At 37.8% G+C, this 26,063-nt stretch overlaps 1 protein-coding gene across 4 annotated transcripts in view; it reads left to right on the top strand.

Annotated features, from left to right (window-relative positions):
- Positions 1 to 26,063, top strand: part of USF3 (upstream transcription factor family member 3) — a 48,245-nt gene that overhangs the window by 5,447 nt on the left and 16,735 nt on the right. For 2 of the 4 annotated variants that reach the window (XM_037835577.1, XM_037835579.1), the window contains 3 exons: positions 20,704 to 20,819; positions 23,037 to 23,101; positions 24,169 to 24,197. In XM_037835577.1, the coding sequence (XP_037691505.1) occupies positions 23,055 to 23,101; positions 24,169 to 24,197 (76 nt within the window). In that variant the 5' untranslated portion in view covers positions 20,704 to 20,819; positions 23,037 to 23,054. Of the gene's footprint in view, positions 1 to 20,703; positions 20,829 to 23,036; positions 23,102 to 24,168; positions 24,198 to 26,063 lie in introns of all 4 variants that reach the window. The other 2 variants (XM_037835580.1, XM_037835578.1) reach the window with 1 other exon arrangement.

Genomic DNA, 26,063 nt, shown 5'->3' with positions numbered 1-26,063 from the left:
GAATACGTCAATTCGAGGGCAGGAGAGTAACTTGATGAAATATGGTGACTTGGAAAGATTAGTGAGACATTGGAGTATAAAATTCGTTGGAGACAAGAGAAAAGGCTGGTAACAAAAAAGACTTGTAAAAGCCAGATGTGAATAAAACAGGACCTAGACTAAGATGATAGTAACAAGAAGGAAGAGCTAAAAATTGTGAAAAGAATTTGGTGAGGAGGACAATTGAAGATTATTTTGGGTTTAGAGCCAGGTTAAAGTTTTGGTGTCATTGACAAAACGGAGAAATTTGTAATAGGTCTCTTAAGAGGCAAGACAATTTCAGAAGTTCCAAGCATACTTGTTCAGGTTTTGAAATGAAATGCTCTGAAGAGAACTTTGTCTAACCAAAAATTTGGAGAGAGAGTGAGTTGAAAGGCAGCTTTATTATAAAAAATATAATGGCTTTTACATAGACACAATTTGAAACTTTGAAGGGGAAAAAAAAAACAGCAAAGAGAGCATTGAGCTTTGGGTTTTACACAGAATGAAAGACAAGGAGTCATATTAGAAAAAGAGGATCCATAATTGAAAAAGAGGAAGAAAACCTGGGAGGAGAGAATTTCAAGAAAAGGGAGATATCAGTGGGTTCAAATCCTTCAGAGAGTAGAATGACAGAGAAAAGTCCTTTGATTTAGTGACAAATAGTCTTTGACCCTGAAGAAAGCAGTTTTGGTGACCATAGCGATCAGAAGGCATATTGCCATGGGTTTAGGAGAGATTGACCAATGAAGGAGAGGTGAGAAATTCTTTCACAGGGATAGTAAGAAGCAAATATAGAATCAGAGTCCCTCTTCACAGATGGAAAAGTTAGCTTTAGGAAGTTCTGGACCATTGAAAGGATAGATGTATAGGCAGAGACCTGTTTTGGGAAATGTAAGATCCATTTAAGGAACTTGCACCAGAAGACCTCCATCTTCTCAGTGAATCAGTGGGGAAATGGAAGAAAAGGAACTAACATGTATTAAGTTCCTGCTATGTAGCAGGCACTTAGTTAGATCCATTAAATGTATTATCATGTAAACTCATAACAGTCCTCTGAGGGATGGGTGATAATCTTCCAGTTTTAAACATGAGGATGCTGAGACTCCCAGTACTTATTTCAAAACCATATAGCTAGTAAATGTCAGGTTTGAGATTTGACCCTAGGTCTGATACCAAAGGCTATTCCCATCCTGCTGTGCCATTCATTCACTAATGTGAGGTGAATGATACCGAGAGGATCTGTATTAGTGAGGATAGTGGTTGCATCTCGGAATCACTTCAGAAGCCTAAAAAAATTCCTACTCCTCACCCTAGGCATTCATTCTTTAATTCAGCAAATATTTATTGATTATTCTCTACATGTCTGGCATGGTTCTAGGCACTTAGAATACATAGTGAATGAAACGGACTCAGATGCTTGCCTTCAAGGGTGCTACATCCAGACCTACAGAACCAGTGGATCCTGGTGATTCTGATGATTATTCAGGTTTTGGAACCATTGCTCTGGGAGTAATTGAGGACAGATGGACTGGAATTGCTGAGTTTGAATTTGTAATGGGCCCACTCTGCACAGGATTTAGTGGCACTTAGTAACAGGAGAAAATATTACTAGAAGTTGATCCTGTTCCAAGAGACTAACATAAGACAAAGGAATTGAGTTTTGAGTTAGCTGACCTTGTAGTCAGCTAATAGGAAGTTTATTAATTATAATAATAATCCTTTACACTTGTATAGTTTTATTTACATTAGTTGCAAAGGCCCACTCTTCATTCAACAAACGTTTGAGTAACACATTGTTCATACACTGTGTTAGGCCCTGGGGTTACAGGGAAAAAGTAGTCTCTGCCCTCAAGGACCTTGGACATATGCGATGTCGATTGACCTCTAAGAGAACCCTGGGAGGAGTGTGAGCTAGCCCTGTGGAGCAACTTTACATGGATATGAGGGTTGAACAAAGCAGGAGAAATAGTTGTAGATAATGGGAGCCAGGTTTCTCATTGTCAGAGAAGGAAATTACAAATGAGGAAGGGGGAAGGCTAGATTGAGCACTGTGGTGCTGAATTAGTCAAAGAGATAGGTATGAATCATGTTTTTTTTGTTCGTTTGTTTGTTTTTGTAATGTGAATACAGATAGATACAGAAATGGATATAGATGTGTGTATACATGGGTTACTAGACATACATTTATTCTCTAGCTCTGTCCACTGAGAGGACCTAGAAGCAGTGACACTCTAATAGCAATAAGCACATCCAGCATCCAGATTTGGTTTGTAAATACTATTCTCCAGTAGAAGGAGCAAGGGCTCTGCCTTAGTTTCCTAGGGCTGCCAAAACAAAGTAACACAAACTAGGTGGCTTGAAACGACAGAAATGTATTCTCTCTCAGTTCTAGAGGCTAGAAGTCCAAAGTCAAGGTGTTAGCAGTGCCACACTCCCTCTGAAACTTGTAGGGGAGAATCCTTCCTTGCCCTTTTTTAGCTTTTGGTGTTTGTCAGCAATCCTAGTCATTCTTTGGCTTGTAGATGCATCACTCCAATTTCTGCCTTTTTCTTTACATGGCCTCTTCTCCCTGCCTCTCTCCTCTTCTCCTAAAGACACTGGCCATTCTGTATTAGGATCAATTCTAATTCAGTATGATCTCATCTAAATTTGAATGCATTTGCAAAGACCCTATTTCCAGTAAGTTCACATTCACAGGTACCATGGTTTAGGACTTCAACATTTTGTTTTGGGGCACACAATTTAAACCATCACAGGCTTCTTGAAGAAATGGCTGATTCTAGGGCTGAGGCAGGTAAAACCTGAGATGAGCCATGAGCATCTTGTATAGTGCCAGAAAGTAAGGAAATGTAAAAAAAAAAAAAAAAAAAAAGCGGGGGTGGGTGGTATATAGAAAGGATACAGGAACAAACTTGAAAGAACTGCCAATGGCCAAAGCTTGAACAACCTGAACAACAAAATAAATGTCCATGAGTCCAAACTGACATAAATAACTGACTGAATAAATAAATAAATGGGGGAGGAGAGACATGTCTTCCTTACAGAAGAATTTAAAAAATTAGATACTTTCTGCTCCAAGAGATGCACATTAATTCCCTTCTCCTTCAGTGTGGGTTAAAGTTAGTACTTGCTTTCAAAGAATAGAGTATAGAAAGGAAAACAAATAAACAAACAAACCCTAATAGTCTCACAGCAGTAGTTATATAAGTACATTAACAGGAAACAAGGATGAAAATTGGTGGGAAAAGTACTGCTTTTTAAAACTCAAATCCTTTAGTATGATTTGAATTGTTTAATGTAAGCATGTTTGATTTCTATAGTGAAAAAATGTAGTTGAGTAACAAATAAAAAGAATAAGAAAATAGGGGGGAAGGATACATCCTTAGTAGTGTCATATGCAGAACAGAAACATTGAGGAAGAGTGTCATGTGCAGACAGAAACATTGAGGAATTTATGAACAACACAAAACACATGGCATCAGATTGGTGGTAAACCTTTACAGTGTGGAAAAACTGCAACCCAGTATAGGCTTAAAGGGGAACCACTAGAAAAGTGACTTTCCCAGTCACAATTCTGGTAAACCCCAAAGCTCAGAGTTTTTGAGAAGTAGGAGTGGGCTAACGGTGGTCGAAAGGTAGTAATTACCAGACATTGGTACAGCTGTATGAGGACTCCTCTAGAATAGCTAATAATAGTATTTATTCCCAGGCTGAGATATTGGAACATATCTATATAAATTGGTGGTATCTCCAACATGGGCTATAGGGCCAGAGAAATAATGAGGGTAATGCCTTAGAGAACTTGTAGTTGCCACCATGAATGTGGAGCTCCTTCATTCGGAAGGCGCTCTGCTAGTTGCTCACCTCCACCCAGTGGGTAATACTCTTGATAGCTAGAACTCCTATAATCATCATGCACATTCATGATAGGTAGAAGAGTGATTTTCATATGACTAAAGAAGTGGTTCTTAGTGGTAGATGTACGTTTAAATCACCTGGAGACACCTAGAGCGTTTTGTGTTTTGTTTTTTTTTTTTTAATTTTTATTGAAAAGGTGATTTCTACAGTGAGGCCAGAGTTGAGAAACACTATGCTAGGGAAAACAACTTTAGCCACCAATTCATTTAACCAAGAATCACTAAGTATTTAAGGAAAAGCAATACAGTGAAAGAGGACACCAACCTGAACAAACAGAGAAATCGATCTTTGAGGAAAACTAATTTAAAGTTTAGACAAAGGATAATATTTTTTATTAAAAAATGTCCTCAAAGATTCAAGAGAATCTCATTTCCATAAAATAGCAATTGAGTGCTATGAACAAGGAACAAAGAACAAGAAAGATTTTGGAAATTGAAAACATGTTTGCTGAAATAAAATCTTCAATAGCAGGCTGAATAGTAGCATAGTTGTAATAGATGAGTAAATTAATGAACTAGATGAACAAGCCAAAGAATTCTTCCAAAATGTGGTTCAAAAGGACAAAGAAGAAAATTATAAGAAGTTGAGCCATGGAATATAGATCTAGGAGAACTAACATCTTGAAATAAAATTCCAGACTATTTCAATAAATTCCTGGCAGAGATGGATGGTGGGCAGTTGGACAGAAAGAAACAAGAGTATGTTAAAGCTTTTGTAGTGGGAGAGGATGAGATTATTGATACTGTTTTTAATAGGAGGAAAATATTTACATTTTTTGAAATTAATTTTTTTTTATTAGAGAAGTTTTCGGTTTACAGAAAAATCATGCATAAAATACAGAGTTCCCCTATACCACCTATATTAATACCTTGGTGTGGTATATTTGATATAACTGATGAAAGCACATTTTCATAAGTGTACTATTAACTATAGTCCACAGTTTAACTTAGGGTCATTGTTTGTGTTGTACAATTACATAGATTTTTTAAAAATATATTATTCTAGTAACATGTATACAACCTAAAATTTCTCTTTAACCACATTTAAATGTATGATTCAGTGCTATGAATTATATTCACAGTGTTGTGCTACCATCACCGGTATCCATTACCAAAACTTTCCCATCATTACAACTAGAAACTGTACATTTTAAGCATTAACTTCCTATTCCCTACCCTTACCCTGTCCCCTGGTAACCTATATTCTAGATTCTGACTCTGTGATTTTGCATATTCTGATTATTTCAAATCAGTGAGATCATATGATATTTCTCCTTTTGTGTCTGATTTATTTCACTCAAAGTGATGTCTTCAAGGTTCATCCATGTTGTCACATGTATCAGAACTTCATTCCTTTTTATGGTTAAATAATATTTCAATGTATATGCCACATTTTGTTTATCCATTCATCTGTTGATGGACACTTGGGTTGCTTCCGTCTTTTGTCAATTGTGAATAATGCCGCTATGAACATTGATGTGCAAATATCTGTTCTAGTTCCCTGATTTCAATTCTTTTGGGTAGATACCTAGAAGTGGGATTGCCAGATCATTTGGTAATTTTATACTTAACTTTCCGAAGAACTGCCAAACTATCCTCCACAGCAGATGCAAGATTTTACATTCCAACCAACAATGAATTAGTGTTCATATTTCTCTGCATCATGTCCTACACTGGTAATTTTCAGTTTTTTAAAGAGTAGGCATTCCAGTGGGGGTGAAATGAAATTTCATTGTGGTTTTGATTTTCATTTCCCTAATGTTAAGCATCTTTCCATGTGCTTTGTGACCATTTGTGTATCCCCTTTTGAGATATGTCTTTTCAAGTCTTTAGTTCATTTTTTAATCGAGTTGTTTGTGTTTTTTTTGTTGTTGTTTTTGAGTTGTAGGAGTTCATTATATATTCTGAATATTAAACCCTTACTGGATATCTGGATATGTGGTTTCCAAATATTTTTTCCCATTGTATAGGTTTTTTTTTGTTGTTGTTGTTTTGTTTTTTTTTTACTTTCATGATAAAGTCCTTTGAGGCTCAAAAGTTTTTTGATGAGGTCCCATTTGTCTATTTTTTTTTGCTTTTGTTGCTTGTGCTTTTGGTGTAAAGTCTAAGAAATCATTGCCTAACTCCAGGCCATGAGGATTTATCCCTACATTGTCTTCTTGTGCTCTGATAGTTCTGGCTCTTATATTTAGATCTTTGATCCATTTTGAGTTGATTTTGTATTTGGTGCAAGGTAGGGGTCCACCTTCATTTTTTTTGCATATGGACATCCAGTTTTCCCAGAACCATTTTTAAATGCAATTTTGTAGAGATATGTTCACATACCATACAGTCCATCCAAATTATACAATCAGTGGCTCATAGTATCATCACATAGTTGCCAGTGCCATTTTTTAGAGACTCCTTTCCCAGTGCTCTTGACAGTTTGCCAAAATCTGTTGGCCACAAACATGATGGATGATTTCTGAACTCTCAATTCGATTCCATTTCCCTATATGTCTGTCTGTCCTTGTGACAGTACCATGCTGTTTTGTTTTACTGTGGCTTTGTAATAAGTTTTAAGATTGGGAAGTGTGAGTTTTCCAACTTCATTCTTCTTTTTCAATATGGCTTTGGACATTTGGGGCCCCTTAGACTTGCATATAAAATTTTTAAAATTCAATTTTAGTGAGATTGTTTGTATACTATACAGTCATCCAAAGTGCTCAATCAGTTGCCCACGGTACCATCACACAGCTGTGCATCCATCACAATTAATTTTTTTTCAAATTTTTAGAACATTTTCATTACTCCAGAAAAGAAATAAAAACAGAAAACTCAAATCCTCCTATACCCTTAACCCCCCTCCATTATTGACTCATAGTGTTGGTATAGTATATTTGTTACTGTATATGAAAGAATGTTAAAATACTACTAACAGTAGTATATAGTTTGCAATATGTACATATTTTTTTCCCTATATGCCCCTCTATTAGTAACTTCTAGTTATGGTATCATACATTTGTTCTACTTCATAAAAGAGATTTCTAATATTTGTACAGTTAATCACGGACATTGCCTACCACAGGATTCACTGTTTTATACATTCCCATCTTTTAACCTCCACCTTTCCTTCTGGTGACATATGTGACTCTAAGCTTCCTCTTTCCACCACATTCATACACCATTCAGCACTGTTAGTTATTCTCACCATAACATGCTACCGTCACCTCTATCCATTTCCAAACACTTCAGTTCAACTTAAACATTCTGCTCATAATAAGCAATGGCGAGGCGGGGCAAGATGGCAGACTGGTGAGCTGTAAGTTTTAGTTACTCCTCCAGGAAAGTAGGTAAAAAGCCAGGAACTGCGTGGACTGGACACCACAGAGCAATCTGTCTTTGGGCATACTTCATACAACACTCATGAAAACGTGGAACTGCTGAGATCAGCGAAATCTGTAAGTTTTTGCGGCCAGGGGACCCGCGCCCCTCCCTGCCAGGCTCAGTCCCGGGGGAGGAGGGGCTGTCAGCTCCGGGAAGGAGAAGGGAGAACTGCAGTGGCTGCTCTTATCGGAAACTCATTCTACTGATTCAAACTCCAACCATAGATAGACTGAGACCAGACACCAGAGACTCTGAGAGCAGCCAGCCCAGCAGAGAGGAGACAGGCATAGAAAAAAAACAACATGAAACACTCCAAAATAAAAGCAGAGGATTTTTGGAGTTCTGGTGAACACAGAAAGGGGAAGGGCGGAGCTCAGGCCTTGAGGCGCATATGCATATCCCGAAGCAAAGCTGATCTCTCTGCCCTGTGCACCTTTCCTTAATGGCCCTGGTTGCTTTGTCTATTAGCATTTCAATAACCCATTAGATCTCTGAGGAGGGCCGTTTTTTTTTTTTTTTTTTTTTTTTTTTAAATCCTTTTTGCTTTTTCTAAAACAATTACTCTAAGAAGCTCAATACAGAAAGCTTCAAAGAATTGCAATTTGGGCACGTCAAGTCAAGAGCAGAACTAAGAGAGCTCTGAGACAAAAGGCAATAATCCAGTGGCTGAGAAAATTCACTAAACACCACAACTTCCCAAGAAAAGGGGGGTGTCCGCTCACAGCCACCATCCTGGTGGACAGGAAACACTCCTGCCCATCGCCAGCCCCATAGCCCAGAGCTGCCCCAGACAACCCAGTGTGACGGAAGTGCTTCAAATAACAGGCACACACCACAAAACTGGGCATGGACATTAGCCTTCCCTGCAACCTCAGCTGAATGTCCCAGAGCTGGGAAGGTGGAGCAGTGTGAATTAACAAAGCCCCATTCAGCCATCATTTGAGCAGACTGGGAGCCTCCCTACACAGCCCAGCAGCCCAGAACTGCCCTGGGGGGACGGCACTCACCTGTGACATAGCACAGTCATCCCTCAACAGAGGACCCGGGGTGCACAGCCTGGAAGAGGGGCCCACTTGCAAGTCTCAGGAGCCATACGCCAATACCAAAGACTTGTGGGTCAGTGGCAGAGACAAACTGTGGCAGGACTGAACTGAAGGATTAGACTATTGCAGCAGCTTTAAAACTCTAGGATCATCAGAGAGATTTGATTGTTAGGGCCACCCCCCCTCCCCGACTACCCAGAAACACGCCCCACATACAGGGCAGGCAACACCAACTACACATGCAAGCTTGGTACACCAATTGGGCCCCACAAGACTCACTCCCCCACTCACCAAAAAGGCTAAGCAGGGGAGATCTGGCTTGTGGAGAACAGGTAGCTCGTGGACGCCACCTGCTGGTTAGTTAGAGAAAGTGTACTCCACGAAGCTGTAGATCTGATAAATTAGAGATAAGGACTTCAATAGGTCTACAAACCCTAAAAGAACCCTATCAAGTTCAGCAAATGCCACGAGGCCAAAAACAACAGAAAATTATAAAGCATATGAAAAAAACAGACGATATGGATAACCCAAGCCCAAGCACCCAAATCAAAAGACCAGAAGAGACACAGCACCTAGAGCAGCTACTCAAAGAACTAAAGATGAACAATGAGACCATAGTACGGGATATGAAGGAAATCAAGAAGACCCTAGAAGAGCATAAAGAAGACATTGCAAGACTAAATAAAAAAATGGATGATCTTATGGAAATTAAACTGTTGACCAAATTAAAAAGATTCTGGACACTCATAGTACAAGACTAGAGGAAGTTGAACAACGAATCAGTGACCTGGAAGATGACAGAATGGAAAATGAAAGCATAAAAGAAAGAATGGGGAAAAAAATTGAAAAACTCGAAATGGACCTCAGGGATATGATAGATAATATGAAACGTCTGAATATAAGACTCATTGGTGTCCCAGAAGGGGAAGAAAAGGGTAAAGGTCTAGGAAGAGTATTCAAAGAAATTGTTGGGGAAAACTTCCCAAATCTTCTAAACAACATAAATACACAAATCATAAATGCTCAGCGAACGCCAAATACAATAAATCCAAAAAAACCCACTCCGAGACATATACTGATCACACTGTCAAACATAGAAGAGAAGGAGCAAGTTCTGAAAGCAGGAAGAGAAAAGCAATTCACCACATACAAAGGAAACAGCATAAGACTAAGTAGTGACTACTCAGCAGCCACCATGGAGGCAAGAAGGCAGTGGCACGATATATTTAAAATTCTGAGTGAGAGGAATTTCCAGCCAAGAATACTTTATCCAGCAAAGCTCTCCTTCAAATTTGAGGGAGAGCTTAAATTTTTCACAGACAAAGAAATGCTGAGAGAATTTGCTAACAAGAGACCTGCCCTACTGGAGATACTAAAGGGAGCCCTACAGACAGAGAAACAAAGACAGGACAGAGAGACTTGGAGAAAGGTTCAGTACTAAAGAGATTCGGTATGGGTACAATAAAGGATATTAATAGAGAGAGGGAAAAATATGGCAAACATAATCCAAAGGATAAGATGGCCGATTCAAGAAATGCCTTCACGGTTTTAACGTTGAATGTAAATGGATTAAACTCCCCAATTAAAAGATATAGATTCGCAGAATGGATCAAAAAAAATGAACCATCAATATGTTGCATACAAGAGATTCATCTTAGACACAGGGACACAAAGAAACTGAAAGTGAAAGGATGGAAAAAAATATTTCATGCAAGCTACAGCCAAAAGAAAGCAGGTGTAGCAATATTAATCTCAGATAAAATAGACTTCAAATGCAGGGATGTTTTGAGAGACAAAGAAGGCCACTACATACTAATAAAAGGGGCAATTGAGCAAGAAGAAATAACAATCGTAAATGTCTATGCACCCAATCAAGGTGCCACAAAATACATGAGAGAAACACTGGCAAAACTAAAGGAAGCAATTGATGTTTCCACAATAATTGTGGGAGACTTCAACACATCACTCTCTCCTATAGATAGATCAACCAGACAGAAGACCAATAAGGAAATTGAAAACCTAAACAATCTGATAAATGAATTAGATTTAACAGACATCTACAGGACATTACATCCCAAATCACCAGGATACACATACTTTTCTAGTGCTCACGGAACTTTCTCCAGAATAGATCATATGCTGGGACATAAAACAAGCCTCAATAAATTTAAAAAGATTGAAATTATTCAAAGCACATTCTCTGACCACAATGGAATACAATTAGAAGTCAATAACCATCAGAGACTTAGAAAATTCACAAATACCTGGAGGTTAAACAACACACTCCTAAACAATCAGTGGGTTAAAGAAGAAATAGCAAGAGAAATTGCTAAATATATAGAGACGAATGAAAATGAGAACACAACATACCAAAACCTATGGGATGCAGCAAAAGCAGTGCTAAGGGGGAAATTTATAGCACTAAACGCATATATTAAAAAGGAAGAAAGAGCCAAAATCAAAGAACTAATGGATCAACTGAAGAAGCTAAAAAATGAACAGCAAACCAATCCTAAACCAAGTACAAGAAAAGAAATAACAAGGATTAAAGCAGAAATAAATGACATAGAGAACAAAAAAACAATAGAGAGGATAAATATCACCAAAAGTTGGTTCTTTGAGAAGATCAACAAGATTGACAAGCCCCTAGCTAGACTGACAAAATCAAAAAGAGAGAAGACCCATATAAACAAAATAATGAATGAAAAAGGTGACATAACTGCAGATCCTGAAGAAATTAAAAAAATTATAAGAGGATATTATGAACAACTGTATGGCAACAAACTGGATACTGTAGAAGAAATGGACAATTTCCTGGAAACATATGAACAACCTAGACTGACCAGAGAAGAAATAGAAGACCTCAACCAACCCATCACAAGCAAAGAGATCCAATCAGTCATCAAAAATCTTCCCACAAATAAATGCCCAGGGCCAGATGGCTTCACAGGGGAATTCTACCAAACTTTCCAGAAAGAACTGACACCAATCTTACTGAAACTCTTTCAAAACATTGAAAAAAATGGAACACTACCTAACTCATTTTATGAAGCTAACATCAATCTAATACCAAAACCAGGCAAAGATGCTACAAAAAAGGAAAACTACCGGCCAATCTCCCTAATGAATATAGATGCAAAAATCCTCAACAAAATACTTGCAAATCGAATCCAAAGACACATTAAAAAAATCATACACCATGACCAAGTGGGGTTCATTCCAGACATGCAAGGATGGTTCAACATAAGAAAAACAATCAATGTATTACAACACATTAAAAACTCGAAAGGGAAAAATCAATTGATCATCTCAATAGATGCTGAAAAAGCATTTGACAAAATCCAACATCCCTTTTTGATAAAAACACTTCAAAAGGTAGGAATTGAAGGAAACTTCCTCAAGATGATAAAGAGCATATATGAAAAACCCACAGCCAGCATAGTGCTCAATGGTGAGAGACTGAAAGCCTTCCCTCTAAGATCAGGAACAAGACAAGGATGCCCGCTGTCACCACTGTTATTCAACATTGTGCTGGAAGTGCTAGCCAGGGCAATCCGGCAAGACAAAGAAATAAAAGGCATCCAAATTGGAAAAGAAGAAGTAAAACTGTCATTGTTTGCAGATGATATGATCTTATATCTAGAAAACCCTGAGAAATCGACGATACAGCTACTAGAGCTAATAAACAAATTTAGCAAAGTAGCGGGATACAAGATTAATGCATATAAGTCAGTAATGTTTCTATATGCTAGAAATGAACAAACTGAAGAGACACTCAAGAAAAAGATACCATTTTCAATAGCAACTAAAAAAATCAAGTACCTAGGAATAAACTTAACCAAAGATGTAAAAGACCTATACAAAGAAAACTACATAACTCTACTAAAAGAAATAGAAGGGGACCTTAAAAGATGGAAAAATATTCCATGTTCATGGATAGGAAGGCTAAATGTCATTACGATGTCAATTCCACCCAAACTCATCTACAGATTCAATGCAATCCCAATCAAAATTCCAACAACCTACTTTGCAGACTTGGAAAAGCTAGTTATCAAATTTATTTGGAAAGGGAAGATGCCTCGAATTGCTAAAGACACTCTAAAAAAGAAAAACGAAGTGGGAGGACTTACACTCCCTGACTTTGAAGCTTATTATAAAGCCACAGTTGCCAAAACGGCATGGTACTGGCACAAAGATAGACATATAGATCAATGGAATCGAATTGAGAATTCAGAGATAGACCCTCAGATCTATGGCCGACTGATCTTTGATAAGGCCCCCAAAGTCACCGAACTGAGCCATAATGGTCTTTTCAACAAATGGGGCTGGGAGAGCTGGATATCCATATCCAAAAGAATGAAAGAGGACCCCTACCTCACCCCCTACACAAAAATTAACTCAAAATGGACCAAAGATCTCAATATAAAAGAAAGTACCATAAAACTCCTAGAAGATAATGTAGGAAAACATCTTCAAGACCTTGTATTAGGAGGCCACTTCCTAGACTTTACACCCAAAGCACAAGCAACAAAAGAGAAAATAGATAAATGGGAACTCCTCAAGCTTAGAAGTTTCTGCACCTCAAAGGAATTTCTCAAAAAGGTAAAGAGGCAGCCAACTCAATGGGAAAAAATTTTTGGAAACCATGTATCTGACAAAAGACTGATATCTTGCATATACAAAGAAATCCTACAACTCAATGACAATAGTACAGACAGCCCAATTATAAAATGGGCAAAAGATATGAAAAGACAGTTCTCTGAAGAGGAAATACAAATGGCCAAGAAACACATGAAAAAATGTTCAGCTTCACTAGCTATTAGAGAAATGCAAATTAAGACCACAATGAGATACCATCTAACACCGGTTAGAATGGCTGCCATTAAACAAACAGGAAACTACAAATGCTGGAGGGGATGTGGAGAAATTGGAACTCTTATTCATTGTTGGTGGGACTGTATAATGGTTCAGCCACTCTGGAAGTCAGTCTGGCAGTTCCTTAGAAAACTAGATATAGAGCTACCATTCGATCCAGCGATTGCAGTTCTCGGTATATACCCGGAAGATCGGAAAGCAGTGACACGAACAGATATCTGCACGCCAATGTTCATAGCAGCATTATTCACAATTGCCAAGAGATGGAAACAACCCAAATGTCCTTCAACAGATGAGTGGATAAATAAAATGTGGTATATACACACGATGGAATACTACGCGGCAGTAAGAAGGAACGATCTGGTGAAACATATGACAACATGGATGAACCTTGAAGACATAATGCTGAGCGAAATAAGCCAGGCACAAAAAGAGAAATATTATATGCTACCACTAATGTGAACTTTGAAAAATGTAAAACAAATGGTTTATAATGTAGAATGTAGGGGAACTAGCAGTAGAGAGCAATTAAGGAAGGGGGAACAATAATCCAAGAAGAACAGATAAGCTATTTAACGTTCTGGGGATGCCCAGAAATGACTATGGTCTGTTAATTTCTGATGGATGTAGTAGGAAGAAGTTCACTGAAATGTTGCTATATTATGTAACTTTCTTGGGGTAAAGTAGGAACATGTTGGAAGTTAAGCAGTTATCTTAGGTTAGTTGTCTTTTTCTTACTCCCTTGTTATGGTCTCTTTGAAATGTTCTTTTATTGTATGTTTGTTTTCTTTTTAACTTTTTTTTTCATACAGTTGATTTAAAAAAGAAGGGAAAGTTAAAAAAAAAAAAAAAGAAAAACAAGGAAAAAAAAAGATGTAGTGCCCCCTTGAGGAGCCTGTGGAGAATGTAGGGGTATTCGCCTACCCCACCTCCATGGTTGCTAACATGACCACAGACATAGGGGACTGGTGGTTTGATGGGTTGAGCCCTCTACCATAAGTTTTACCCTTGGGAAGACGGTTGCTGCAAAGGAGAGGCTAGGCCTCCCTGTATTTGTGCCTAAGTCTCCTCCTGAATGCCTCTTTGTTGCTCAGATGTGGCCCTCTCTCTCTGGCTAAGCCAACTTGAAAGGTGAAATCACTGCCCTCCCCCCTACGTGGGATCAGACACCCAGGGAAGTGAATCTCCCTGGCAACTTGGAATATGACTCCCGGGGAGGAATGTAGACCCGGCATCATGGGATGGAGAACATCTTCTTGACCAAAAGGGGGATGTGAAAGGAAATGAAATAAGCTTCAGTGGCAGAGAGATTCCAAAACGAGCCGAGAGATCACTCTGGTGGGCACTCTTACGCACACTTTAGACAACCTTTTTTAGGTTCTAAAGAATTGGGGTAGCTGGTGGTGGATACCTAAAACTATTAAACTACAACCCAGAACCCATGAATCTCGAAGACAGTTGTATAAAAATGTAGCTTATGAGGGGTGACAGTGGGATTGGGAATGCCATAAGGACCAGACTCCACTTTGTCTAGTTTATGGATGGATGTGTAGAAAAGTAGGGGAAGGAAACAAACAGAGAAAGGTACCCAGTGTTCTTTTTTACTTCAATTGCTCTTTTTCACTCTAATTATTATTCTTGTTATTTTTGTGTGTGTGCTAATGAAGGTGTCAGGGATTGATTTAGGTGATGAATGTACAACTATGTAATGGTACTGTAAACAATCGAAAGTACAATTTGTTTTGTATGACTGCATGGTATGTGAATATATCTCAATAAAATGATGATTAAAAAAAAAAAAAAAAAAAAAGAAAGGATGTGGGGATGGCACTACTGGAGGCTTTACAGTAGTCCAGATAAGTGATTGTGGTGATGTAGACAAGAGAGTAGAGGTCACAGGTGAGGTGACTGAAGAGTGTGCCCTGGTGCTAGGCTGTCTTGGTTGAAATTCTGGTTCTGCCAATTACTTGCTTTGTGACACTGGACAAGTTACTTAACCTCTCTGTGCCTTGATTTGCTCATACTTTAAATGACCAGAGGAATTGATGCATGTAATTTAGAACAGTCCCTGACATATGATAAACACCAAGTATATATTGGTAAATTATTATTATATGTATTATAAATACAATTAGTTATTAATTTGGTTGCTGTGGAGATATGAAGGATCATGTAGAATTGAGAGATCTTCAGAAAATAGAATTGATTACACTTGGTAATTGACCGGATTTGGGAGTTGAGGGGGAAGGGGAAATCAAGAGGGGGATGAGTTTTGGGTTTCTGGCTTGAGCATCAGCATGAATAGGGTGGCATTTACTGAGGTAAGGAAAGTTGGGGGAGCAGCAAGGTTGGCAGGGAAGATGAGTGCATTTTTGGACATGCCAGCTTTGGGATGCCTGTGTGGTACTAAATAAATTTATAAGTAAATTTATATAAATACTAATACTAAGTAAATTTGTATAAATGGGTTTGGAGCTCAGAAGAGAGATGTGGGTTGAAGACACTCATTTAAAACTAATCCACATATAAAAGTTATTGAAACCATGTGCATGGATGAGATCATTTAGGGCAGTGTGCTTGCGAGACCTGGGATCTCCTGACCCTAAGGGGTCATTGGGTGAATTACAGATGATCCATGAATTTGGATGGGGAATAACTATGTATTTATTTCCATTAATCTCTAATTAAAATTTAGTATTTCCTTCAATTGTGAATCTATTTGAACAGTAGTATTAACTGTACCCATGACTTTCATATTACATTACAGAGATTGCAGGTAACTCTGAATATCATTTATGCTTATTACTACTTTGAAATTATAGCAGTTATTGGATAAGTCACTAGATCTTAATTTTAATGCATTAATAAAAAAGCATATCTATCATCACAACTAAACTATATTTAGTTAACTGCAAAAAAAAAAAAAAAAAATAAGCAATGGCTCCCCATTCTTTAGCCTCATTCTATATCCTTGTAACCTATATTTCATGTCTATGAATTTACATATTAAATTAGTTCGTATCAGTGAGACCATACTATATTTGCCCTTTTGTGTCTGACTTATTTCACTCAATATAGTGCCCTCAAGATTTCTTCATCAACCCGTTTTTTAAATACAGTTTTGTTCACACACCATACATTCTATCCTAAGTGAACAATCAATAGTCCCTGTATAATCACATATTTATGCATTTACCACCATCACCACTATCTATATAAGGACATCTCCATTTCTTCCGCAAAGAAGGAGGAAGAGTCAAATAAGGTAGAGAGATAAAAGAAAAAGAAAAGGAAAGGAAGAAAACAGACAGCTAAAAAACAGCAAAAGGAAAGCTAGAATTAAAGTAAAATACAATAAAAGAGTCAGACAACATCACCAATGCCAACAGTCCCATACCCCTTCCTTACATCCCACTCTTAAAGGCATTTAGCTTTGGTATATTGCCTTTGTTACATTAAAGGGGAGTATAATACAATGTTTCTGTTAACTGTAGTCTCTAGTTTGCATTGATTGTATTTTTTCTCCCAATACCACCCCATTTTTAACACCTTGCAAGGTTGACATTCATTTGTTCTCCCTCATGTGAAAACATTTGTATGTTTTATCACAGTTGTTGAGCACTCTAGGTTTCACTGAGTTACACAGTCCCAGTCTTTATTTTCCTTCTTTCCTTCTGGTCTCCCACATGCCCTTAACCTTCCTCTTTCAACCATACTCACAGCCATCTTTGTTCAGTGTACTTACATTATTATGCTACCATCACCCAAAATTGTGTTCCAGACCTCTCACTCCTGTCTTTTCCTATCTGTCTGTAGTGCTCCCTTTCATATTTCCTGTAGAGCAGGTATCTTGTTCACAGACTCTCTCATTATCTGTTTGTCAGAGAATATTTTAAACTCTCCCTCATATTTGAGGGACAGTTTTGCCGGATATAGGATTCTTGGTTGGTGGTTTTTCTCTTTCAGTATCTTAAATATATCACCCCACTTCCTTTTTGCCTCCATGGTTTCTATTGAGAAATCTGCACATAGTTTTATCAAGCTTCCCTTGTATGTGATGGATCGCTTTTCTCTTGCTGCTTTCAGGATTCTCTCTTTGTCTTTGACATTTGATAATCTGATTATTAAGTGTCTTGGTGTAGGTCTATTCAGCTAGATTCTGTTTGGGATACGCTGTGCTTCTTGGATCTGTAATTTTATGAATTTTATGTCTTTCGTAAGAGATGGGAAATTTTCATTGATTATTTCCCCTACTATTGCTTCTGCCTCTTTTCCCTTCTCTTCTCCTTCTGGGACACCCATGACATGTACATTCATGCGCTTCATGTTGTCATTCAGTTCCCTGAGACGTTGTTCATATTTTTCCATTCTTTTCCCTATCTGTTCTTTTGTGTGTAGAATTTCAGGTGTCTTGTTCTCCAGTTCCTGAAAGTTTTTGTCTGCGTCTTGAGATCTGCTGTTTTATTTGTCCATTGTGTTTTTCGTCTCTTGTGTTGTACCTTTTATTTCCATAGATTCTGCCAGCTGTTTTTTCAAACTTTCAATTTCTTCTTGTTCACCCAGTGTTTTCCTTATATCCTTCATCTCTTTTGCCATATCTTCCCTGAACTTGTTGATTTTCTTTTTGAATTGATTTACATTTTTCTTTGAAAATCTTTAATTGATTGTTTCATTAAACTGAAACAATATCTCAACTGTATTTTAATTGAGGTATAAGTTTGTTCCTTTGGCTGTGCCATATCTTCATTTTTCTGAGTAATTTGTAGTTTTCTGTTGTCTAGGCATCTGGTTTCCTTGGTTACTCCAATCAGATTTTCCCAGAACGAGAATGGGGTCAGGTCTCAGATGGGGTTATATTCAGTTTCAGGTTTCCCTGAGAGTGTATCTTAGAAAAATGACAGACTTTCCTGTGAGTCCTCTAGCTTTTCCTAACCTCCCCAGCAGGTGTCACCTGTCAGCCTGATGCTCCTGAGTGGTGTAAGGAAGTGTGGGCCTCTTAGTTCTCAGCTTAGGTTGTTTCTCGTTTGATTGTTTACCCTCGGGCCCTGGGGTCTGAGTTCTGAAGGGAAGGCCAGTACTAGAGCTAGGCTCCACCTCCTTCCTCTTAGGGAAGATACACTCCCTAGGGAGTTATGTTCTGCATTTGAATTGCTCCTTTGTCTCTCTGACTCTGTTATCTCCACTCCTGTCTGGGTCAAAGCTCTGTGAACTGAAAATGGATGAGGCGCTCTCCACTGAGCCACTCAGGTTGAGAGAGAGAGATAAATGGAAAGAAAGCCCTCTTTCAGAGCCAGTCCACTGTCCCCGAGTTTCGCCTGTCGGTCAGGGAGAGCACCTGGTCTTCTGGGCTCCCTTTCCCAGGACACAGACGTTTTTCTGGCTCTTTAAGGTCAGTCGTCACTAAAAGCCTCTGTCTGCTTGTTAGGGGTTTGTTTATGTTTGTAGCTTGTATTCAGTGGTCCACATTTGTTAATTAAAACCCCAGTTGGAGCTGGGCTGAGCTATATTCGCTTGTCCCGGAACTGATGCTTTCTCTCCCAGTGAGGTCTTGCAGCTCAGCCTGCTCTGGGGGAAGGGGATTCCCAGCACGGTTGCGCAGTTTTTGCTTACAGATTTTATGCTGTGATCTCAGCCATCCCACCCAATCCAGTTTGGTGTACAATGTGTGGACAGTCACAGTTGTGCCCCAGTAGTTGTTCCAGATTATTTACTAGTTGTTCCTGGTTGTTTATTAGTGGCTCCAGGGGACTAACTAAATTCCAGTCCTCTCTCTGCTGCCATCCTGCCCCTCCCCCAATAAAGATGTGATTTTGATACAGGAGATCAGGGGACAACACTTTGAGAACCACTGGGTTCCAAAATAATTCTTTCTCACTATAAAAAAAAAATTTCTAGATTATTAATATAATATTTTGTAATTTTTCTATACGTAGTACCTTTTAAATATGTTCAAGTGAATATTTGTATTTAGATATATAAATATGGTATTAAAGGTGCCATTTCTCTATTAGTAGATTAACTAGTAAGTGGGCAAGGATTTGTGAAAATACTGTATAGTTCTTTATTCCAATAGTTCTTTTTTTATCTTCATTTTATTGAGATATATTCACATACTACACAGTCATACAAAACAAATCGTACATTCGATTGTTCACAGTACCATTACATAGTTGTACATTCATCACCTAAATCAATCCCTGACACCTTCCGTTAGTTCTTTTATTAATGTCAGGGAGGCAATTTAGTATCTGGAGGAATTGGACATGGAAGTAATTTTACATTGAATTGTATGTAATTGAAATGGTTAAAATGTGGTGTAAGATAGATATTCAAAGTGGCATTTCATAAACTGGATGATTTTGATTGACAGGTGCATTCCTCCGTCATTGCACCTGGGTGCCATGAGTGTGTTTACTTATGCTATAGGCCCCTAGTGCCATTCATTTTAAGGTTCTAGAGGTTTAGAAAATTCGAACATTTTCTTCTTGGATCTGAATTGTAACATTACATATCAGCACATTTTCAAAAATACCGGAGGAAAAAGACTGGAACTGCCATACTAAATATCATTGTGGATTGAGGGCTAGTCTGATCTTCCTGGTATACAGATAAAATAATAATCGAATGACATGCTGCATCCCAAATAATCTCTCCTGTAATGAAGTATTGGTCAGATATCTGGAATTTCACAAATGAGAGATTCCTGCCTGCTTCCAAATTTTCCTGATAAGAGTCACCTGAGGTCACTCATTAAATTTTAGTCTCATATGTTAGATACTGACTTAATGGGTCTGGGATGAGCTGAAAGTCTGTATTTTTAATAAGTACCTCTGGGTAATTCTTATCATCAGGAATATTTGGGAAACATCCTAAAAATCTAAAGCTAAGTTTCTCAAACTTTTGTACACATCCCCACCCCCACCAAATACAAATACATCACCCAAAGAGCTTGTTGAAATGCAGATTCCCAGGCCTTACCCAGGGCTGCTCATTTGTCAAGTCTGGGATGAGGTCCCTAAATCTACATTTTCAAGAACACATACAGTGCACAAGTCTAATAGCCGTGTTCTTAGTGTCACTCCTTAGTGGAAGGTCTCTAAGTTTTTTAGTCATCTCACAAGGGAGAAGGCAGGGAGGAGATTGAAGGAGAGAGAAATTTGGAACTGAGGACAGATCTTACTGTAAAACCCAGGTTGAGGGCTTCAGTTTACTTAAGGAATAACGAAAGTGCTTAAGAAAAAGGAGAGTTACCTCCTTGGAACAATCCAGGCTGTAGGAATGCCATCTTTGTGGAGACGGGGCCTGGGAAACCCATTGGAAAGTGACGTTTGAAAACAACTGCACTCATTCGCTTTCAAGTGGTGGGTGGAATTCAGGGGTCAGGGGTCAGTAAAAATCTGCTGGCATGCCATAGGTGCCAGCCCCTGTCCCAAGTGCTGCTAATAGAAACCTAGTGACTCACTGATTTTTCTCTTATGTAGTAAGAAGAAAACATAACATATAGACCACCTTCCAGCAGAAGATGATAGATTTGGATCAGAAACGGGAGGCGCTGGAAGCCAGGAATCAAAAGTGAAGAAATTCTGCAAACCCTTGGGTGAGAAAGGTGACAGTGATTTTAAAAATTGATTACATGCTCTACATTAGCATTATGTGGTTATCTACTGTGAGTACATTGTTTTCAGTCTGATTGCTGCCTTCATCAGTGTTAGGTAAGCTGTGGGAAATGGGTCTTCGTCATGTTGCCTGCATGCACTTCTGGAAGCCAGAACCCTGAAATCAGGGTGTCAGCTGGGTCATGGTCTCTCTGTAGGCTCTATGGAAGAATCTTTTTTTCCTCTTCCTAGCTCCTGGTGGCTCCTGACCATCCTTAGTATTCCCTGGTTTGAAGCTACACCACTCCAATCTCTGCCTCTGTCTTTACATAGACTTCTTCCCTCTGAGTGTATCTCTGTCTCTTTTGTGTCCTCACCTCTTCTTTTTTTTTTAAATGCAATTTTATTGCGATATATTCACATACCATACAAACCATCTGAAGTATACAATCACTGGCTCACAGTATCATCACATAATTGTGCATACAACCTCATGATCAAGTTTAGGACATTTTCATTACTTTGGAAAAGAAATAAAAAGAAAAAAGAAAACCCAAATCCTCACATTCCCCTTATCCCCCCCTATTGTTGACCTCTAGTATTGGTGTGGTACATTTGTTACTGTTGATGAAAGTGTTAAAATGTTACTGTTAACTGAAGTCCATAGTTTGAAGTAGGTATATTTCCCCCCATATTCTCCTCTATTATTAATTCCTCGTAGTAGTGTCGTACATCTGCTCTAGTTCATGAAAGAACTTTTTTATATTTGTACAGTTAATATGGACATTGTTCACCACAAGATTCACTGTTAAACAATTCCCCTGTTTTAACCTCCACCTTTCCTTCTGGTGACATCCCTGCATGCACTTCTTATTTCTCAGAACCCTTCTGCTCTTTTCCAGTGCTAAACCCTTAAGCTGAAATACTTCATTAATTTCATAGCTACCATTTATTGAATCCTTATCACATGCTAGATACTGTGCTGTTGCTGTGCCTGTATGATTCCATGCCCTTCTTGCAATAGCTCAACGATTGAGAAACTGCTATCATGACCCATTGTGTAGATGAAGTATCTGAGGTTCTGAGATATTATGTAACTTTCCCAAGATCTTACAGCTATTAAGTGGCAGAGGCAGATTTTCAACTCATGCTGACTTCAGACTCTGCTTGCTGCCTTCTTCCTGTCTCAGAGAAAACCTAGGAAACCTTACTTGTACTCCCTCTAGTATGCCAGAACAGGCACTCCCAACTTGGCATACTGTTTTTGAAAGGTTGTTAACCCCTGGAACGTAAAAAACAATAAAGTTTTTGTTATGAAATTTATGAAAATAAGAAAAAGAAATCGCCTATTATTGCTGGCCTAGCATAACTACGATTGATATTTTAATGTATTTGCTTCCAGAGTTTTTCCCTGTATATGTGTATTTCCCTCTAGTGTTTATATTCTTTAGTATCCTGATATTCAAATATAAATAGAATTTTTATGCCCAGGTTTTAATGATTCTCAAATGACAATTTGCAACTTCTAGCAGTTTGAAATTAAAGAAGCACAGCAAATGGGTGAGTGGATGAATGAATGAATGAATGAATGCTTCCATGTATGGAACATTGCATGTTTGTATACTTGTCACTTTTGTTTTTTCTGTGTTCAGACAAGGGAATCATTGTTCCAGTTTAAACTTTGTATAACACTTCAAACAGTGTATGAACATAGAACAAACTCGCCCAACTCGTTTGTTCAGTTTGTTATTTTAGAAGTTAATTTCCATTATCCTATAAATAATAGCTTCCTTTCCCAAAGGTAAAGAACCTTGGGATAACTTTATCTTTGGAAAGAAAGGTTGTACGTTGGTGGGAGATTGCTTTACCCCAGAATGAGGAGTTTACTACCTTTGAAGCCCCAATTATTGCTCAAATCTACTTCCCTTTGAAGCTTTCCTTGACTTCCAAGTCACAGTGATCTTTCTCTCCAATCTTCTCAAGCATTTTCTAGCTATACCTCACATTTGACATTCACCATGTTTTGTATCTGCTAGTTATACATTTTTGTCCTGTTTTCTTTTACCTCTTTCTCTGCTCGTAGCACCTTGTTCAGTCCTTTTTCAGTGACGTCAGTTTTAGTTTTTAGCATTTTGGCATTCAAATCAGATTATTATTGATCAATTTTTCTAAGATTGTAGAATGACTTTAAACTTCCTGGGTCTTTTCATGCTTTGTAGGTTCCTATCACTGTAACCATGCCAGAAATGACAGAGAATGAGACTCCTACAAAAAAGCAGCACCGGTATGTGTCCACAGTCCAGACATAATATAGTTTGGGAAGAAAAGTGGCAGACTTAGTCCCTCCTTTGCTAAGTAGGTAGTCCTTAGGGAACTTTCACTTCCATGCCTAGAAATTTATTACTCTACAAAAATATATGTGGAAAAATATAAAAATATTTACAGAAGGGGCACATAGTTAAAATTTACCTGAACTATTATTCTGCTAGCAGTGTTTCAAGTAGTTAAAATTACTATACTACCAAACTTATTTTCAGCAGATATTTTTGCTTGCATATAGTGTTAGTTTTTGTGGACCCTAAGCTCATGAGGTGTACTCAGTTTGTGACATTACAACCCCTTAATGCTAATATGCATGTGAGCACAATATTATTTCTGATTCTTTGTATAACTCCTCTTCTGAATTTTTAGCATTTTAGTCAATGTTTCTGCTTAGAATTGCATGGCCAAAGCTTCTAGTAATATTTAAATCACTATTCTGTTTCTTCACCAAATAGCTATTGGAGTATCGGGTGATTGTATATAAAAGGGAAAATCACTGTTTTTGTAGATTGGTTGTTTAAAAATTCTAAGAATTCAAACAACCTAAGATACACAGATGGGCTGGTGGCTGCCATGTTTTCCTCCTTGGGGATCACAAGGCTACTCTCTACTGTTTCTTATCTCTCCTACCCACCTAACCCCACCCTGCCCAGTAGGGTACCAGAAGAAATATCTGAATTGATCTACTTGGCACATCACTTTGAGAGTTTATGAGCCCCTAAATTACATTTTTCAAGTAATTGTGGTTTTCAATGGTTGATTGACTTCCCAACCTATGATTCTGGGTATATAAGAATAGAGAATTAAAGTTATTTCCAGAAATTGTGATTCCTAAACTTACACTGATGTGTCTTCAGTTAGATTTTCAGATCATAATATGTATTAAGAAAAATTTTCTTCTGATAGTCTCTTACTGATATAACAAATAAAAATTCATAAAATTTGTTTTTATGGTTCTCAAAATGTACAAATGCTAAAAATGCTCTCCCATTATTTTCATGTTCCTTATATCTACACTTTTCGTTTCAGAAAGAAAAACCGTGAGACACACAATGCAGGTAGACACACAATTTAAATTTTGTTAGCATTTTTTTGCACTCAAAATGACATTGTACTGTAGTTGATTATTGTTTTTATATTATAAGCACAGAATCATTAGCATTATTTTTAGGAAAGTGTTCCTTATCATTTTTAATTGACAGAAGCATCCCTGAGTCTCTTGAAGATGGCTTGCTTATGTTCTGATTCATAGTCTATTTAGATAACTTAAATCCAGAGATTAATATATTCATGGAGCTACGGTTTTAGGTGATTTCATCAGGTATATCTCTCATAAACAGAAGGAAGAGTATGTATCTTTGCAGTAGTTCCAGAAGGGCTGGCAGTCCAGAGAAGCAGGAAAGAGATGGCAGTAGACCATAGATTTTCAGGGTACTTGCAAATGTGAACAGTCTTAAATTGAGCTGTAGATTCCTCATTTATAGGAAGAAATGTAGAAAATAAACATTTGACTTTATTTCAAACATCAAAATTATAGACCAAAGCCAGATATATATAGGATTAATTGTGTATGTATGTACAATTTGGAACATTATATAACATTTATTTTCTATTAGGTACTACAGTTAAGCTAGAAAAATTATTTTAGAAGTTAATTTCCATTATCCTATAAATAATAGCTTCCTTTCCCAAAGGTAAAGAACCTTGGGATAACTTTATCTTTGGAAAGAAAGGTTGTACGTTGGTGGGAGATTGCTGTACCCCAGAATGAGGAGTTTACTGCCTTTGAAGCCCCATTTATTGCTATGGGTAAAGAGTCTACATGAACAAAATCTGTTCTTAGATATCTTTTATGCATCTGTTATTTGAGAATTCACAGGAAAGTTAAGCTATACATTATTGCTTTTGGTTTTTGGCCATATAAACTAAATATAATCTTTTTTGGCCGTATAAACTGAATCTTTTTATTGGAATTAACTGTCAGGTGGTGTCATAAATATGTCCTGCCAGCAACTTATTAATAGAGAAAATTGGACATCATTGGAAAGGATGCCCTTACTTCTAGATCATGAGGCAAAATATATGTTTTACAAAACAAGCCCTACTTATGCTACAGTCTGAGAGATCATCTTCTTAGAAGCATTGAAATCCTTTGTTAGAAAAGAAGGTTTTAGGAAATTTTCTAACAGAAAAGAGCCAATACTGAGGTTTACTATTTACAGTGTCTTATATAATAAGAAAATCTTTTGTACCCTTTTCCTTCTTCCAGTTTTTTAAAAATGCAATTTGATTGAGATATATTCACACATCATATAATCAATCCAAAGTATACAGTCAGGGGATTACAATATCATCATATAGTTGTGCATTCATCACCACAATCAATTTTAGAACATTTTCATTACTCCAAAATAAAGAAAAATATACAAATAAAAATAGAAAAGAACACCCGAAACATCCTATTCTCTTTATCCCCCCCACCCATTATATTTATTTGTCTTTATTACTCATCTGTTCATACATTGGATAAAGGGAGTTCAGTCACAAGGTTTTCACAATCACACAGTTACACAATAAAAGCTATATAGTTATACAGTCATCATCAAGAATCAAGTCTACTGGGTTACAATTCAACAGATTCAGGTATTTCCTTCTAGCTATTCTAATAAACTAGAAACTAAAAGGGAATAAGGAATATCTATATAATGCATAAGAATAGCCTCTAGAATGACCTCTCAACTCTATTTGTAATCTCTTAGCCACTGACTTTATTTTGGTCAAGAAGGCTTTCTCAGTCCCACGATGCCAGAGCCAAGCTCATCCCCACACGTCATGTCCCACATTGCCAGGGAGATTTACACCCCTGGGGGTCATGTCCCATGTAGGGGGGAAGATAGTGAGTTTATTTGCAGAATTGGCTGAGA

This window comes from Choloepus didactylus, chromosome 1 (genome assembly GCF_015220235.1).
Source record: "Choloepus didactylus isolate mChoDid1 chromosome 1, mChoDid1.pri, whole genome shotgun sequence".
In the NCBI taxonomy this organism is placed as follows: domain Eukaryota; kingdom Metazoa; phylum Chordata; class Mammalia; order Pilosa; family Megalonychidae; genus Choloepus; species Choloepus didactylus.
Note: the sequence above shows the minus strand (reverse complement) of the source record. Positions and strands in the feature narration are given on the sequence as shown.